Source organism: Thermobia domestica, chromosome 8, assembly GCF_964235325.1.
Source record: "Thermobia domestica chromosome 8, izTheDome1.hap1.1, whole genome shotgun sequence".
Lineage (NCBI taxonomy): Eukaryota > Metazoa > Arthropoda > Insecta > Zygentoma > Lepismatidae > Thermobia > Thermobia domestica.
Window position 1 is genome coordinate 150,208,726 of NC_137461.1, and position 17,430 is coordinate 150,226,155.

The following is a 17,430-nucleotide window of genomic DNA, read 5'->3' on the forward strand; positions in this document are numbered from 1 at the left end:
AAATCCTACCGACTGCGCCAATATGTTATACTTCAGCAATGCTAAAAATTCATAGCCTAAATATCGTTTAAAAGGTAACGTTTCAATTTTAACTCTATATGTAACAATTAATCATTATTACAGCTTACATCGTTAACATAAATCTCATTCCATGATCCGATTACGTATCACAAATCATAATTCAGAACACAGATCACATAGCCTAACGGATTCAGAAACTTCTAACAAGTCAAGCTTTCTTCTTTTTTTATATCAACGGCATGTGTATTAATTTAAAACAGATTCTGTCCCGATTCTGCCCCTAACAGATGATTAATGATAGTGAATGATTATACATTGCTGGAATGAAAATGTAGAAACAAAGGGAGATGATGATGCGCATAAACACAAGTGCACTACAAGCTCAAATGTCATTCGATTGATTGAACTTTGAGCGTTCTACAGATCCATAACAATTGAAGAGCGTTAAATCACTCGAAATCTGCGTGTTGTACACTTTTTGCAAATTTACGCAATTTTTTTTAAAAAGCCCAATTGGCATGATATTCGCCTCTTTGTGCCATATCTGACATGACGTTATTCGTTTTCTGGTGGTAACAGATAGGAAAATACTTCAGCATATACAATAAGGACATAATTATATCATATTTTTTAATATAGTTTTTCTTTAACGTTAGTTATGTCTGAAACTTCACAAGTTTACTAAATTAATTTCACGAAAAAGTAAAGGAAATTAAAATCTTATTGACTGCTTAGTTTTGGTGTGAAGTATGCCATGTATTTTTGTCTCTCATGTGAAAATAAAAGTGAATATAAAGTTTCAACTTCAGTAAACCTTTATTACACCCTTATGTCTCATGTTTGGACACTTTCAAAATAAGTTGTAAATCAGATAGTCCCTATAAAACACACTGAAACCTAGACATCGCTGCCTCGATAGAAAATCTAACCTTGTGAATCCTGACCAATTAGGAGGAGGAGAAAAAGGAAGTAAAATAAGTTTATAAAATAGGAAGAGCATTTGTCATTCCATCAAACAAAGTTTTACAAAATTTATTACACTTATGCACCTTAATCATTTTGTTGGCTGCAGTTTGGCATTCATTTTCAGCACCGAAGCTACATGAGACAGATTTGTAGCTTAAGGCGGAATCTGAACCTGCGTAATCTCAAATCTCACCCAAAGGGAAACGAACTGCGTGATAGCCATTGGACAAACGAGGAGGGCTAAGTACCTTAATTAGTAATCAATCTAATAAATAATTACCACCCGAGGAGGGCTAAGTACCTTAATTAGTAATCAATTTAATAATTACCACCAGCATAGTAATTAAACATAAACACTGTGACGCTGTGAGAACTCAAAGTACTCTTCGCATGAAGGAAATCTCAAATGAATCAAACTTGTGTTTTCACAACTTAACAGTTAGTTTATAAAACTGATGAGTCCATAAAAATATGAAAACAATCAAAACAAAGAAAGAAACTATAAAAATTAAGCAAATAAAAAATGACAGATATTTTGGATTTTGTCGAACAACTGTAGCCTATTGACGATCTGACCGAACAAGACAAGAAGCTGAATTTGTTGAGTTGATAACTCATCTTGATGGCGCACTCTGACTACAACATATTCAGTCACTTTTCATTGTTACATATGATGAACAGAGATTTTAATTTGTATTTGTATTCTAGACACAGGTTTATTTAAAAATAACTTTTCAAGGTAGGCTTATTTCTCATTATTTAATTATCAGTCCTATACTTTATTAAATTAATTCAATAAGCTACCTCAAATATGTTACTGGCCTATATTTCAATCTTAAAATTTCTTAAATTTATCATAAATAGCATATCTCACCTGGATACAAGGTAAAGTAAGAAAATATTTTTCTTACAGGTAAAAAAGTTCCACAAAACACGGTACGACTACAAAGAAAATTTCCATTTTGGATCTCCCCTTGAATTGAAGCATCTTTTTAGCCATAATATCTACAGAATATTGAAGACAAGAGGAAAAGATGGACAGTTAATATTTGTGTGCTATGAAGGTACGTAAATTCATCACCTAATTAATACAGTACAGTTATGTACAGTACGTAGACTAGCAAATTCCTATGTCTTGGACAACATTTTGCGTTCTTTCTTTTGCACCTTTCAAATAGAATTTGGGTGAACTCGAGAAGTCTCACATGAAATGCGAACGCCTCGTATGGACATCTTAGTAGATCATCCCCATCTCGTTTTATTCCATGCTCAAACATCTAGAAACGCTGAAATACGTGTTTTAGTACTGTAAATGAGAAGCCTGAGTACCAAATTTTGTGTTTCTAAACTAAATGGATTCTAAGATATGGTCATGTTGTTTTCATAATTGTAGCTTTCTGAGATCGCTGTTATATTGCTATAATAGGCAATTTAAAGTCTTATTTCTTAAATAATAGTTCCACTGTTATTTTATGCTTAATGAGAACTCGGGAACCGCCTGCATTACTAAAATGTTGTCTCGATTCTACTACTTGCTCAAACCCATTAGTGTAACTACTGCTCACGTATTTACTAAGAGAAGAAGTGATGTCTGATCACAATAAAGACTAATGAATAAACGTTGGTGATTAATAGCCATTCTGTGGAGTTGAAGCTCGTGCAGCCTTCGTAAATCCGAAGATCTGTATCTAGATCCAGGACCTAGATCCCATGTCTGAATCCTATTCCGAGGTCTAGGTGGTGCCATGCCATTGTTGCTAAATTAATACTATTATAAATATGCCAGGATCATGTATTGGTAGTCTGTAAAATGGTATTTCCCTGAAAACAGAGAAGAAAGAAAGAAATGAAGATAAATACTGACCGAATTATAGGTCTCAGAGTCCACTCATAACATCAAATGAACGCCTTTAATGTTAGCTGTATAAATCACAGTATGAGCACTGAGAATAAATATTTAACATAGTGCAAACCATGAATTTGGTTGCCTCTCGCCTAGATAAAAATTTCCGATCTACATATACTTGCATCATAAAATCCGTATGAACTCGAATAGCAATTTGTATGTCTGAGATCTGGGTACGAAAATCTTTGACAATTTCTTGTTTTAATTCCCAAGCAGGTACTAAAACTATAGGTAGTCTTTTTTATAGTTGAATTGAGAGATGAGTTATTTCCTTTTTCATAGTTGAATAATATTACTAACTCTTGGCCTACCCATCAATTGGGCAGCCGGACGTCGATCCTCTATGGGGCAGTATTTTATTCTACGATCCAATGCTACACAGAGTTTACTGTGTCTTTGTAACATGAATATCTGATAAATTCTGTTTCATCTCGTCTCGTGGTCAACCACAACCACCACTTCCTGTAAATACTGAAGTCTAGAAAGTGTACAGTAGTCTTATTTCTACCCAGTCCTTGGCCCTGCAATGACTTGTCACGAATGGGAAGGAGGAAGATTTAGTATGTTAGGTGCAAATTTAGTTCACTCTAAATTGTGATCAATGTTCAGTTACTGCTTTATATAGGTTCATTCCAATGTACTCAACAGCTACGTTCTTTTTTAAAAATATTTTATTTTACTGTCTTCGATATTTTAAATGTATGTTTAATCATATTATTTGTTACAGCTGAATTTCCTAAAAATAAAGAAACTTTCGAAGTTAACTGGGTATAGGAGTTATGATGTTTCTGAACTTTCTACATCTATGGCCATTTTAGCCCGTTGCGTTTGAGGGATGACGTCCATCGGCGATCACACTATCTGGAGAAATGAGGAAGGAAAAAGCGTCCTGGAACCTTTGTATTACTTACCATTCCGGCATTTGCTTAATGCGAATGAGAGAAAAACAGGAAAATCTCACTGATTATGCCTTGCCTGAAAAGGGCTTTTACACTTTCCAATCGAGTGTCCCCACCGGGAATCGAAAACAGGGCCACTTTCAAAGTTAACGTTCATTAAATTGTTTATTGCAAAGTTTTAACATCGTAAATTAAATCTCATAGAGCACTGCTGTATTGTCTTTTGTACTGTATACAGTTGCAATAATAGGAACCAAAACCGTATTTAGGTTTAACGAAGCTCTAAGCCATTTAAGGTAATGGGGTTCTTTATACGTTTAGCTGTTCTTTGTCAATGACAAATTATCTGCACTGCAGTCTGCAGCTGCATGTTACATGTTGCCATGTAACAAGTCCATGGAGAACCTAGGCATCCTGTGTATAGAGATGAGGAAACTAGTTATATTTTATTGACCAGGCTTGTCGATTAAGGAGCAAATTACTGTACAACGTACAAAAATGTTCCGGGATAAAAATTTTATGTATGTTTATTTTTATTATTTTATATATAATACACAAATTCTGACATATTTCCATCATCATTTTAACAATAGGATTTATACATACTGTGCTTCAAATCTTTCTTGGTGAATTGATCCATGTCAAGTTCTTTATACAAGATGAATGTCACACAGCAATCAAGAAAGTGGTAAAATAACCTGCACCATTCTTCTTGCTTTTCCTGTCTAGTGCATACTCTGATTTCAAACGATCAAAGCTATCAACAAATTCCATGTTTGTATTATAATCTTTGAGTGCATTAGAGCAAGATATTTCCTGATGGCTTTCATCTTTGTTCTTCTGGATAATGCTGAGATTTCGGATGGTTGATGCAATGAAGAGATTAAATTCACAATTCTATTATAGCATTATCATTTTACTTACACACAATAATTTCGTCTGTGCTTACAGAAAGATTAAATTCTCCTCTTTTTATGTCTTTCCATTACTAAGCATTGAAAGCAATTTTGTTCTAGGATTTGCTGTTCCGCAAGCAAATATTTGGTTTTGCTTCAATATCTCGAATAGGTAATAGGATGGAAAGTAGTTATCTATGTATATTATATGAATTTTGCCTTCCATTCTGTCAATAAGTCCAACACTACTGTTTTCAAAAATTGTTGCCTTATTTTTCTCTGGACGTTTCCTGTATACACTTGAAATTTCAAATTATAGTCTGATTTATCACAGAGCGTCCAAATTCTGTAGCCTCGTTTTACAGGTTTGTCTCACATGTATTGTTTCAAAGAAGAACTTCCCTACAATTTCACCATCGGTTCATCAACAGTGAACAATGTGTGACAGTTGAAACATCGTAAAAGTAACTTGTAATTCATGAGTTAAAAGGAGAATTTTATACAGCTTGTTACAATCATGTGAATTCCTTCCACACAAACGGGTTATCGTTGAGATGGAGATGGGAGAGAAGGGAACAAGCGTTTTACTGGCGTAAAATCTTAAATATATTCAGAATACAGATCTGGTTCACTCGACCAATAGTCACAAAAACTAGGTTTCCCATACGTAAGCCATTTGTAAACAGAGTATATAGGTTGAAACACACAGGTTGAAACTTGGGTATTCTACCATAACATTCCACACAAACGTTAGTGGGTAAGTTTGGAGTTGGACGCAGGAACTGTGCCAATACATGACCTCTAGCCCCCACAACATGATGTTGAGCATTTGGTGGGATATCCGTGGAATAATTCACTTTGACAACAATGAACCAAACAATCAATGCAGATGTCTACTGTCAGCAACATTGTTGGATAAACGTTCTTCTTGATTCATCGCAAGGGTGTACTTGTCTATGGTGATATCGCGCGCACAAACATGCTGCAATAAAGATCTGTAATAAGATCGAGGAATGAGGCTGGGAGAAAATTCCGCATCTAGCGTTTTTACAGGCTCTTGAACCAACAGACTACTGTCTTTTTCACAGCCTGCAAAGAAATCTTTCCGGTGAAGCACTGCAAGATGTCGTGGAACGAACAGTGACTCAATTAATTCCCTCCAAATCCGGCAATTTCTTTCAGCGGGGAATTCTACAATTCAGAATTCAATTGCATTCTGTTGACAGGTAAGAGAGTGTTGTGGAGTCAAAATGTAGATTTTTCCTGACTAACGGTAGTGTTCCAGGAAAGTTATCTTTCTTTTTCCTCACGGTGCAGAAATACGATATTATCTATTGAATGATCCAGTGTAATGGTGGTTGCTAGTGTAGATTATTATATTGACATCCTGTAGATAGTAGATTCATTTGTGAATATTTCCTTTCAGTTTTACTGTTAGGCTATGAATACTTTACTTGTGTTTCTCAATTAAATTGTTTAGAAAATGAATCTAATTTCTGGAGTATGTGCATATTCTGTACAATACTTTTTAATATTTCGTTGTCTATTGTTTTAGGTTGTTTCGATTCACTGCTCCGATATTGTGATTTGTATGTGATTTTCTACGTATACAAAATATTTTGTAATCGAAGGAGTGAAGCGGAATATTGAATCGTGTTTGCCATAAACTACGAGTATAATTTCCCTTATTACGATATTTCAAGTATTAAAAGAACTATAAATTCTGCATAAAACAAATTTATATACCAATGAACTCATCGTAACAAAATTAATTTCTTCTTTTGAACAATTTTAAATTTACGGCTTAATCATTTACCGCCCAACATTGTCGTGATCAGAAAGACGTCTAACAGGTTTTATAATTTATATAAGGAATAGTCATTACAGAAATTGTAAATATACTCTTTCATTATAATTACCTATGTGCATAAAGTAATGTAACTTATACAAGTATATTTATATTGTATGAATTATTGTAAATAAAAAAGATCTTTATCAAAAGTAAAATTTAACCCTTGTCCTGGAAAGATAGTTTTGTAACGTAGACTGCAACTGGGGCCTTACCAACTCTATTAGCCTTACCAACTCGATATGTTCATGACTTTAACTTCGACTAAAGATAGAAGAATTCAGACATTTATGGCATCGAAATATTTATGGTTATTCAGAAATTCGAAAAAAAAAATATGAAGCTACTGAGCCTGGGAGGCCCCGCTTACAAGGATAAGGGTAATGGAAATACGTACTATGGTTATAAATAAGAATGAGTTTAAAATATGAATTATTCTACCAACATTTTATTTCTGCCGACAGGAAATATAGACCCATCAAAAATAACGTTCAACGAGTTTATGAAATTAACGGATATTATGATGCATATTCTTATTGACCATGAAGAAACTGTGAAATCACGTGGAGCGCGAGCTATTGTTTCAGGAAAAAATATGAGTTGGAAACTAGTAAAATGGTTTAGCATCTCTACTATGATGTTCTCTTCCAAATTATATCAGGTAGGTCAGAGATGAAAAAAAAATGCATTACTTCTAATAGATTCATATGTTACAATAAGCCGATAATGAAATGCTTAACTGATTGAATGGTTTGAAAATAACATAGTATATAAAATCAGAATTTTGAATTTATATCTTTTGTTTTGATACCTATAATATTTTGTTCAGTCACTAGACTCTACCGTTATGTTTCTCATAAGATAAAAAGTCCTTAAGCCAGTGTAAAGTTAAAACTGTGACAGGTCAAGTAAGACTTTTAAATTAGAAACTCACCTTTCCAAACCTTTATATAATATTGTAATATACCACGTGCTTGTGTTTACATACACCCAGCATGTGATTATGTTTACAAGCCATTCTGCACGTCCTCCCATTTATGAACAACAATCACGCGCACTTTACGATGGAGTATTATGCCTTACTTTGCAGTACTTTAAGTTGCTGGCGACGGACACATGAGCGACACCTACAATCACATGACGACTAAGGAAAAGTAGTTCCACCGCCTCCCGGAGAGTCTATATAACGGAGAGGATTCCATGGCCACCAGTCTGTGATTGGTAACTCCTCCTTTAGTTTATCTGGAGCTCTAAGAGATACTCAATCCAAAGCCTCTAGTTTGCTTCGTAACTCAAGGCCTTTCCTTTCCTCCCGCTTAGCTTGCTTCGAAGCTCTACCGGAATTTCCAACGTCACTCTAGCTCTGTGACTCTTAACTTCCTCTCTGCTCACTTCGGAACTTTGGGGATTCCTAATCCAATCCACCCAGCTTGCTACGGAGCTCTGTGAAGATTCTAACCAGACTGTTTAGGCCTTGGGTCACCTTTCTCTACTTCGTATTAGAGAAATGACATTCTTGTACAATACTATTTATAGTAGATTTTATAATAAAAGCGGTAGTGGGAAAAGATCCCGGACATATAATTTTAATCTACCAAGCTCTACCTACCTCTTCATAGGGAGAATTTTACAATATACAAATTAAGATGAACTTTTATATAAGACACAAACTGTAGCTGATTAAGGCTGTTTGCTAAAGCCATCACAATTATATATATATATATATATATATATATATATATATATATATATATATCAATCATTAACTGATACGAAATCAAAAATATCGTAAAAATATACACCTCACAACTGCACAGAGTTTTCATTAGTGTCTCATAAATTGCATTCCACAAAGCGACACGACCATAGTTTAAATGCCAGAGCAAAGATTTGTTCTGTACATGAAAGTGAGTAGCAATGTTACGTATTAGAGAAGTGATGCAAAAATTAATACTACAAATATTTTGCTCTCGGAAGAATCTTTCAATGCGAGGTATCGCCAAATCAGTGAATGTACACTGTAAAAAATGAGGTGTTGAAACAACACAAAATGACTACTACTTTAGCGTGTTACTTGTGTTTTAATTCATCACCAACTTTTTTTTAGCCGCTTACGACTAGCACCCACCCAAAGGGTCACACCCTTTATTGAGGGATGAGGGAGGAAAGGAAAACTGAACGGAGATAGGTAAAAGGTGGATGGTTAGAAACCAGTTTTTATTTATTTCTTTATTTCCATATAAAATCCAAAAAACAATGTGGAAGGAAGCATCAATTCGCAGCAGCGGGACTGTCTTTGAGCTGCAAGGACATTATGGCCTTTGATCATAATCATTCAATTAGGATGGGATGAGATGAGAATGAGGTGCAGTAGATATCACAACAACAGGGAGATGGTTAGAGTAGACATATGCATGTTATCTTCTGATCCAGGGCTACTCTGGATCGTGATGTAGACAGTGGGAGGCTTAGTGAAACAGTAGGACTACTGTGCAGTAGATGGAAAAATGGAAGATGAATGAAGATGCGTGATGAAGGTGAAAATTATCTGGCGGTAGGGAGTAGTAGTAGAGAGTAAAGAGTAAAGATAAGGGAGTATGGCGAAGTAATACCGTTTTACGGAAGGTGGCGTTGACGTGCATAGTGTCGAAGAGAAGCGGATGGTGGTTCTGGAAGCGCTGCGAGATGTATCGTAAGCGGAGAGTTTCAAGATGATAGAGAATATGGGGAAATGGTGTACGGGCGTATAAATCACGGGTGGGGCTAGGCAGACGGATTCGGAAAGCAAGCCGGAGTGCATGGCGTTCCAGAATTTGAAGGCGTTTGTAGAAAGAGGGAGGAGCATCGACCCAAGCTGTAAAGCCATAAGTGAGGACTGGTCGGAGGAAAGCTTTATAGGTATTCAGAAGTGTGTTAGCAGAAAGACCCCACGTGGTACCGGTCAGGCGACGAAGAAGATTAAGGCGAGAATAGGCCTTCTGACAGATATACTTGAGGAAGGGAGTCCATTTGAGGTGTTGATCAATAGTAACGCCTAAGTAGGTGACTGTTTTACTGATGGTAATAGGAGTGTGCGAAATGTGAAGTTGGAGGTTGGCGGGGTTACGATAGACACGGGACCGTTGGCCAGGTGGTAAGAAGATGATCGCCTGAGTTTTTGTGGCATTGATGGTAAGTCGCCACGTGTGGTACCAAGAAAGAAAGGAATCGATGGCGGGTTGGAGTAAGAGTTTAAGGCGAGAGATGGTATTTCCTGTAGCAAGAAGGGCAGTGTCATCGGCATATTGAAAAAGGGTGACATTGGCGGGTAGAGTAGGAAAATCTGCGACATAAAGAAGATAGAGAAGGGGTGAGAGAGCCGAGCCTTGTGGAACACCTGAGTGAAGAAAAATGGGATGAGATAGATGATTGTTAATGGATACGTAGCTAAGGCGACAGGTTAGAAAGTGATAGATAAGACGAATGTAACAATAGGGTAGATTGAAGTGAAAGAGTTTATAGAGAAGGCCCAGGTGCCATACCTTGTCGAAAACTTTTTCGAGATAAAATAACAGAAGACAGGATGGTTTGGAAGTGTTGAACTGGTTGGTGATGAAAGTAGTGAGGCGAAGAAGTTGATCTGAGATGCTAAAGGAAGGGAGGAAACCAGCTTGATGGAGACAGAGTAAATTATAAGCAGTGAGATGGGTGTGGAGACGGGTGACAAGGATATGTTCGAGAATTTTGCTAAATTCTATTGTGAGTTGGATAGGGCGATAAGAGGAAACTGAGTTCGCTGATTTGTTGGGTTTAAGAAACATTAATGTGGTAGAGCTTTTCCAGGGTATGAGATAAAAGCCAGTGCGAAAGATGAAGGTAAAAATAACGGAAAGGAGGTAATGTAAGATATAAGGACCTTCCTTGATATGACGATATGTGATTTTATCTATATCGGAAGCAGTGTTCTTTTTTCGAAAGACGGTTTGACAGATTTCCGGGACAGTGATGGGGACAGTGAGTGGATTGTTTAGAGGAAGCTCATGATCGGGGTGAGGAAAGGTTTAGATGATCAGTAGGATGGTGGCGGATAGTTGGATCAGGCGCAGTTGGGGTGAAAATACCTTGAAGATGTGTTGCAAAGGCGTTAGCTTTGGTAGTATCGTCTGAAAGAGGATGATCGCCATCGAGAAGTGGGTAGGGGGTACGGGTACTTTTGCCAGTGAGTTGATGGAAACGCTTCCAGAACTTGGTGGGATGAGAGGTGTCAGCAAGAGTGTTGCACGTTTTAATCCAGCTGCGGCGCTTGTAAGCCACGAGATAATTATGGACTGTACTTTGGTACTGGCGGTGGAGGCGAAGGGATTCAGGATTTCCTGTACGGGTAAAATCTCGATATAGTTGGCGGGAGCGTGTGATGAGTGAGAGATAGTGGGGTGGGAGTGGCGGTTGGTGTGGTCTGATTACAAATTGTGGGATGTAGTTCTGCGACGCTGAGTGAATGGTGTTGGTGACAGTGTCAAGAGTCGTATAGAGTTCTAATTCTGTAGTTGGAGGCGAAACATCAGAGAGGTTTTCAGAGATATAGGAACGGTAACGAACCCAGTCAGCTTGATCGAAACGAGGAGTATTAGAACGGGATCGTCGGAGAGGGACATGGTCGCTCGGGTCCAAGACCGTGATCGCACAGCGTGGGGAGAGATTGGCGGATGTTATTACCACGTCCGGGGTGGAGTTACTTTCGGGACGAGTTGGTTTTGGAAGAGTGTGAATGCACCCAGTAGTGTGGGTATTGTCTGTTCACTCTAGGATGGAAGATTGTTTACAAACAACAATTGTAGTGCGAGCGTCAAAACCTTGCTTCTCACCCCTACATGGTTAATTCATGGTTGCCAGGCACATGAATCTCCGAACCGAATGTACCTACTTCTGCACAGTCATGGACCAAGTGCTATTACTACATAAATTGCTGCTTTTGAGATGACTAAGATATTAACGTTATGAAAAATTGAGTTAGTTATTATGTAATACAATCTTACATATAATGCACACTCAATTTTGTACAAGTGTTCTTGTTCGAAAGTGTGCGAAAACCTTGTACGCCTGGCAATATTGGAAGATGGCAGTTTGTGTTGTAAACAATAAACAGAGGTAGCGAAGACCGTTAGGTTCGCTGGACAGCGTTGTTTTCATGATAAGGCGACAGAAACATATTGTACTGATTGTAAACAAGGGCTGGGAATTTCGATGCGAATATAGGTGGAAATATTCTCCCCAAATATTGCCTGTTGGTGAAGGGTTGCAATGTTGCAAACTGTTAAGTGTAGAATTTCATTATAATTGAACGAGCTTTGAGAAGGATTAGTATGATGCAATAATTATAAATACTAACAACCATAGACTTAAAGTATTAGGAAATAAACCATGCTGCTGTAAGAAGAATGTAATACACATTGAATTAAGTGTTCAAAGTACAATATAAAGCGAATTTTAACATTTAAACATTTTAAAGCTGTACACATTTGCCCTGTTTGGGTGCCCTTACCAGACACTGTGCAACACGAAAAAAGGCATTAAAATAGGTAGATCGAGTGTGGGCATGAACGCGGCTCTGGCCGGTATTCCTTATTAAGGTTTTCCTCAGTCCCACGAGGTGAATGACTAGATAGTAGCTTCTGTAAGGCAGGGGCGGATCCAGGACGGACTTCTTGAGGGCGGTGGGTTTTAATACTGCTACTTAGAGCTATTTTTAAGAGCTCCAAACTCTGGGATTGGGTTTTATTTAAATATATAAAATGAGAAAGGTTTCTTTCCTGGGGGCAATCGCCATGATCGCCCCCTGGATCCGCCACTGCTGCAAGGCCAGAATTGGGCCAAACACCGAGGCCTCAGAATTGGCGGGAAATATATTCCTTCAGAATATTATGTTGTCAACACTTCCACAAATATTATGGTGGTGGGTTCCGACATCCCTTTTTCGTTTATGTGTGTTTAAATTCATTATGAAGTAAATGTAGAAGTGTTTCTTTCATTCTCTTTCTTTCTTTCTTCTCATCTTTCTCATCCTTGCTCTCCTTTCCCCACCTTCTTAAAATATGAATACTATCCTCCTGTAATATTGTTTCTCTCCACGGCCCAACCGGTTTAAAGAGACCAACCTGATATAGTTAACTATTAGCAGAAGTGTACCAATAAATTCACATTAGAGACAGCGCCGTAACTTATATTTTTTTTCTGGGGGGCAAGCATTAATATGTGTATTTGGGCGTCCTAGAAAAAGTTGTTTTTCTCATTCTTGGCCCCCCTCTTTCTAACTTTTTCTTACTATTTATGTCCCCCGGAGCCTGTCGGCCCTCCCTCACGGCAAGGTCTGCGGGGCCGTTACTTACGCCCTTGGGCCCATTCCATACATGACAAATTAATTAAGGGGACAATATTGACAAATCTCAAAGCAATACGAATAAATGTTATTTCTAGGGCCCCTAATAATAGACGTTTCTTACTGAAGTGGGCACAAGGCTCACTTTTGTTTTATTTACCTTTTGTGCGCTGCTTTATGTAATGTAGTGAAACTGTTTAATGCTTCATTTATAATTTCATGTTCGTATTGTATATGGATTAAGAAAATTTCGTCTCCAAATGGGCCCCTTCGAACGGCGGGGAACCTCCCTGGGGGGTAGTTGCCCCTCCCCTGTCCCACACAAGTTACGGTCCTGATTAGAGAAGAAGTAAACTCTTTCGAAATTTACGCAACTTGCAAATACCAAACCCTACTAGTGCTAAAATTGATGAGTTAGTTCCACTGTTACAACTGCTATAAGGGGAAAGTAGGGGAAGGACTGCCAAGATTCGCTGGCCAGGTTTTGTGTCAAAACACAGCGCCAAGCTACAGTGAACGGACAATAGTGATATACGTTTGAAAGTCTAGTTTCTGGTGGGCTGAGCGGCTATGGAAGTTCAGATCGGCCATAATAATGAAAGAGCGGAAATGAGAAGAGATGTAGTGAAAGAAGTCTTGCGGATTGGGATGACCGGGACGAACATAAAGAGTAGCAACAGTGACAGATAGATGTTTAAACTAAAGCGTAAAAATGAGATGTTCAGGAAGATTAGGAACAGTAGATAGATGCTGGCGATAAGGAACATTGCGTGGAAAGCCGATGGCGACTCCACCATTAGCACGACGTGCTGGAAGAGCATTATCATGTCGAACTAACTGATAACCAGAGATACGTGGATGGAGGCGCGGGGTCAGATACGTTTCGTTTAAAAGAAACGTAGTAACATGTTCTTCCCGGAGTAGTTGTTCAAAAAGAGGTTGATGTTGTGATAGGGAACGAATGTTTAAAAACAGAAAGTTCAGTTCCATGATGAAAGGTACAGCGAAAGTTAGTTTATGTGATAGATATTGAAGAGAGTCACACTGCTGTTTGGAGCACATCGGAGTGAAAATAAACAGTAGGACCAGAATATGTGGCTTGAAAGTCGACGTGAAGGATGGCTTTTGCTGTCTGTTAAACCTGTTGTAAGATGTGATGACGAAGGAAAGGATGGATATTCTGAAGAGTAACAGTGATGAAAGACAAGAATTGATTGATGGTGATTGGTTGATATACGGATGATGGCGGAGGAACAGTGGTATCTTGAGTCTCGTGAGGACGGAGAGGAACAAGTTCAGGCTTGAAAGGTTCGGTGGTTGGTCGGGCTTTGCATTTGTAGCTATAGGTAGGGTGATTAGAACCACAGGTACTACAGAGTGGAGGCTGCGTAAGATTTTTGCAGGTTTTGGTAGCGTGAGATCCGGAGCAGAAACCACATTTGGGCGTATTCGGCCATTGAGAAGTGTGATGTGAGTTATAGACTTGGCAGATCTCACAACGGACGGGGAGGGGTGCCGGTGATTTAAAGGTTTCTACTCTATGCTTTTTACGATAGATGTAAGCGCCATGCGAAAGAAGATTGTCGATTGTTGATGAGGAATTGGTAAGCACACGGACCATGTACGTGTTTCCAGAGGCGTTTTTGATGCGGATACACTTAAGGATAGTGTGGCAGTCAAGTTTGAGTTCCTCGGCAATCTCTTCATCGGTATAGTCAGGTGGTACTCCTCGAATAACAACTGAGAGTGCTGGTGATCGACGAGGTGGTGGAGGTTGTCTCGTATTAGAAGCAGGTAGTTTAGACAGATGAGCGTTCTTGCCGAAGATTTCATAGGAATATGTATTTAACAGTGTAGCAGCCAGGTTGGAGTCGGGACTTTTGATGATTATTCATTTACGGGTTGAGACTATTTGACTGATGTTTGCACGTGAAACGTATTTGGTGAGTCGAAGGCAGAGTTGCTTTAGATCCTGATATTTTGGGTCGTAATTGGTGAGTAGAAAAGAAGATACTACTGGAGACTGATGATTGCTGACTATAGGCGGATCCTGTGAAGGAGGTAAAGATGGAAAGTCTTCGTCCATGTCGAAATGACCTGAAGTAGTAGTAGATGATGATGATTCACTAAGAGTATGAGGACGTTTAGCTCGTGGTGATTTTGACTGAGGATCCTCTTTAGAACGAGGCGATCTTGAGCGTTCAGGATTAGGTTGATGTTTACCACGGCGTTCCTTCCGTTTAACGGAAGAGCCGGAAGCGATGTGAGTGTGTCCTGGAGAAGACATAGCTAGTGAACACAAAGATGATACTACAAATACAGGTATCAGGTTGAAGACCACCCATTCGGATAGTGGTCTAGGTGAGGAAATGCCCCAGTCTAAACGTGTCGCAACGAGCTACCCTTGGCTGAGATAAGTCTGATAGCTGTTGCTCAGCGAATATCTGTCGAGCAAGTCCCAGGATCGAGGACAGGAGTACAAAAAACAGCCGTGCTGACGTTTGGTACGTCACAGCTGATGTTGTTGATATTACTATCGACCTGAAAGATGATCACCAACTACATCGCCTTCCGGGCATATCAGTAAAAACTCGTTACTACCCGAGAGAATTTGTATTGGTATTTATCTTTTAATATGAGCAAAGCTTTACGAAATATATTTGGCACTTATGACAAGTAACGAATAATGTTCTATGTTTTCTGTAATCGGTCGCAATAATATTGTTGTAAACCTGTGAATCGTCTGACAAGTGTTACATAGGCAAAAGTTCTGCCATTTTCTGTTCGTACCTGCTAAGACACAAGAATAACAGATAAAGAAAACAGATGGAAGCACTGCTATGTATGTAACTGTTGTCAGATGATAAGCAGGTTTACAGCAATATTATTGTGACAGATTAAAGAAAACATAGAATGTTATTAGTTAGTGCCATAAGTGCGAAATATATTTCGCAAAACTTCGCTCATACCAAACAATAAAAAACAATGCAAATACTCACAGCCAGTAACAAGGTATTTCTGATATGCTCTAAGGACATGTGCTTGGTGTAGAATTGACACACAAGTACCACGCTAAAATGCTAGTCATTTTGTGTTGTTTCAACACCTTATTTTTTGTTGTGTATCATATTCGAGTGCCAGAAAGGAGATAATGAAGTTTGGGGAACATTGTGTTATTAAATTTTTAAAACAAAGAGGACGGAAACAAGAGATATTTGTTACAAGTTTGTAAGGGAAGACTGCGTGTTTTGATGACGAGACCCCATTTGTCAGCTCAAAATGTAGGCAAAACGGTAATTACTACAAAATGAACGGTGAAAGGGATAAGTCATAACAAAACATGTGATCAAACCAAAAGCAGAAAGCGCCCAAAGATGTATGGATCAGAAACAACGTGCTAAAACGTGTTCTAGAGAACCGTATCGTCTCGATGCATTCTAATTGACGGCAAAACACACATCAAAATGGACTCATAAACATTGTCCTGCCCCCAGTTTTACACAGTGGTGAAAGATGAAGTGCTTAGTGATAAGGATAAAATATGCCGGGAGTCTAAATTTGATGGGAAGTCATTTGTTATTGTAGTCTCAGAGACTTTACGCAAATTGTGTAATTGGAGGCGATATTTACAGAAATGAGTGCATTAGAAACGATTATTGTCCAGGCGCTTTCAAAGTTCACTATTCTGGCAAGATTTGGGCTCCTGCCCTTACCCTACTGCCACTGCTGCATACTAACCGCAAATAAGGTGAATTTCTGTAGAGAACTTAACCCATCAAATGTTCCCGAGCTTCGACCCATCGAATGCTACTGGGTAATTGTGAAGCGAGTCTGCAGGAACAATAGCTGGAATGTCACTAGCCCGGTCTAATTCAAACAAATGTGGAATAATGCATTCCATAAAGTCGGTGTAACTACTGTGAGCAACTAAATGAACGACATCAGAAGCAACGTTTATAACTTCTTTCTTGCTCAATAACAGATTGTTTCCTTTTCAGTTTTACCCTGTCTTTGGATCTAATATAATCGACAAGAAAATACACTGGGTTTAATTTGTAAACAATGACATGATAAACGTTACTTTATTCCTGGTGCAAATGGTTACTTTATTCCTGGAACAGTTTTTACTAGTATCTACAAAGTGCTACTTTAAAAAAAAAACACAATTGTTTACAAACTTTTTGCTAAAGAGCAGAAATTTGGGTGCTCAGTTTATGAAAGTCATATTCTTAAAGATCCAAATTTATACGCTATACTAAAACTCTTGGAAGTAGATACAGCCTTGCTTACTTTCTGGAAATTTTTATTTCACGCCTCTTCATCTTCAGTTTCGTCTTTTAACTTCCAATATTTTCTTCTATTTTTTCAAATCATATATTAATTCTGTTCTTCTTTCTACTCTTCATTTTTCTTCCATATTTCCTTTTATAGCTGTATGTAGAAGACAAGTTGTTCGCAAGATTTGTCCAATTCAATTGACTTTCCTATGAAGGATGCTGGCTGAAAACATCCTTTTCTCTCCTACCAGCTTTAAAACA

At 38.2% G+C, this 17,430-nt stretch overlaps 1 protein-coding gene across 2 annotated transcripts in view; it reads left to right on the plus strand.

Moving 5' to 3' along the window:
- LOC145691857 (retinaldehyde-binding protein 1-like) overlaps positions 1–17,430 on the plus strand; it is a 62,837-nt gene that overhangs the window by 14,911 nt on the left and 30,496 nt on the right. For both annotated transcript variants that reach the window (XM_081767170.1, XM_081767169.1), the window contains exons 3-4: positions 1,901–2,051; positions 7,002–7,198. In XM_081767170.1, the coding sequence (XP_081623296.1) occupies positions 1,901–2,051; positions 7,002–7,198 (348 nt within the window). The remainder of the gene's footprint in view (positions 1–1,900; positions 2,052–7,001; positions 7,199–17,430) is intronic.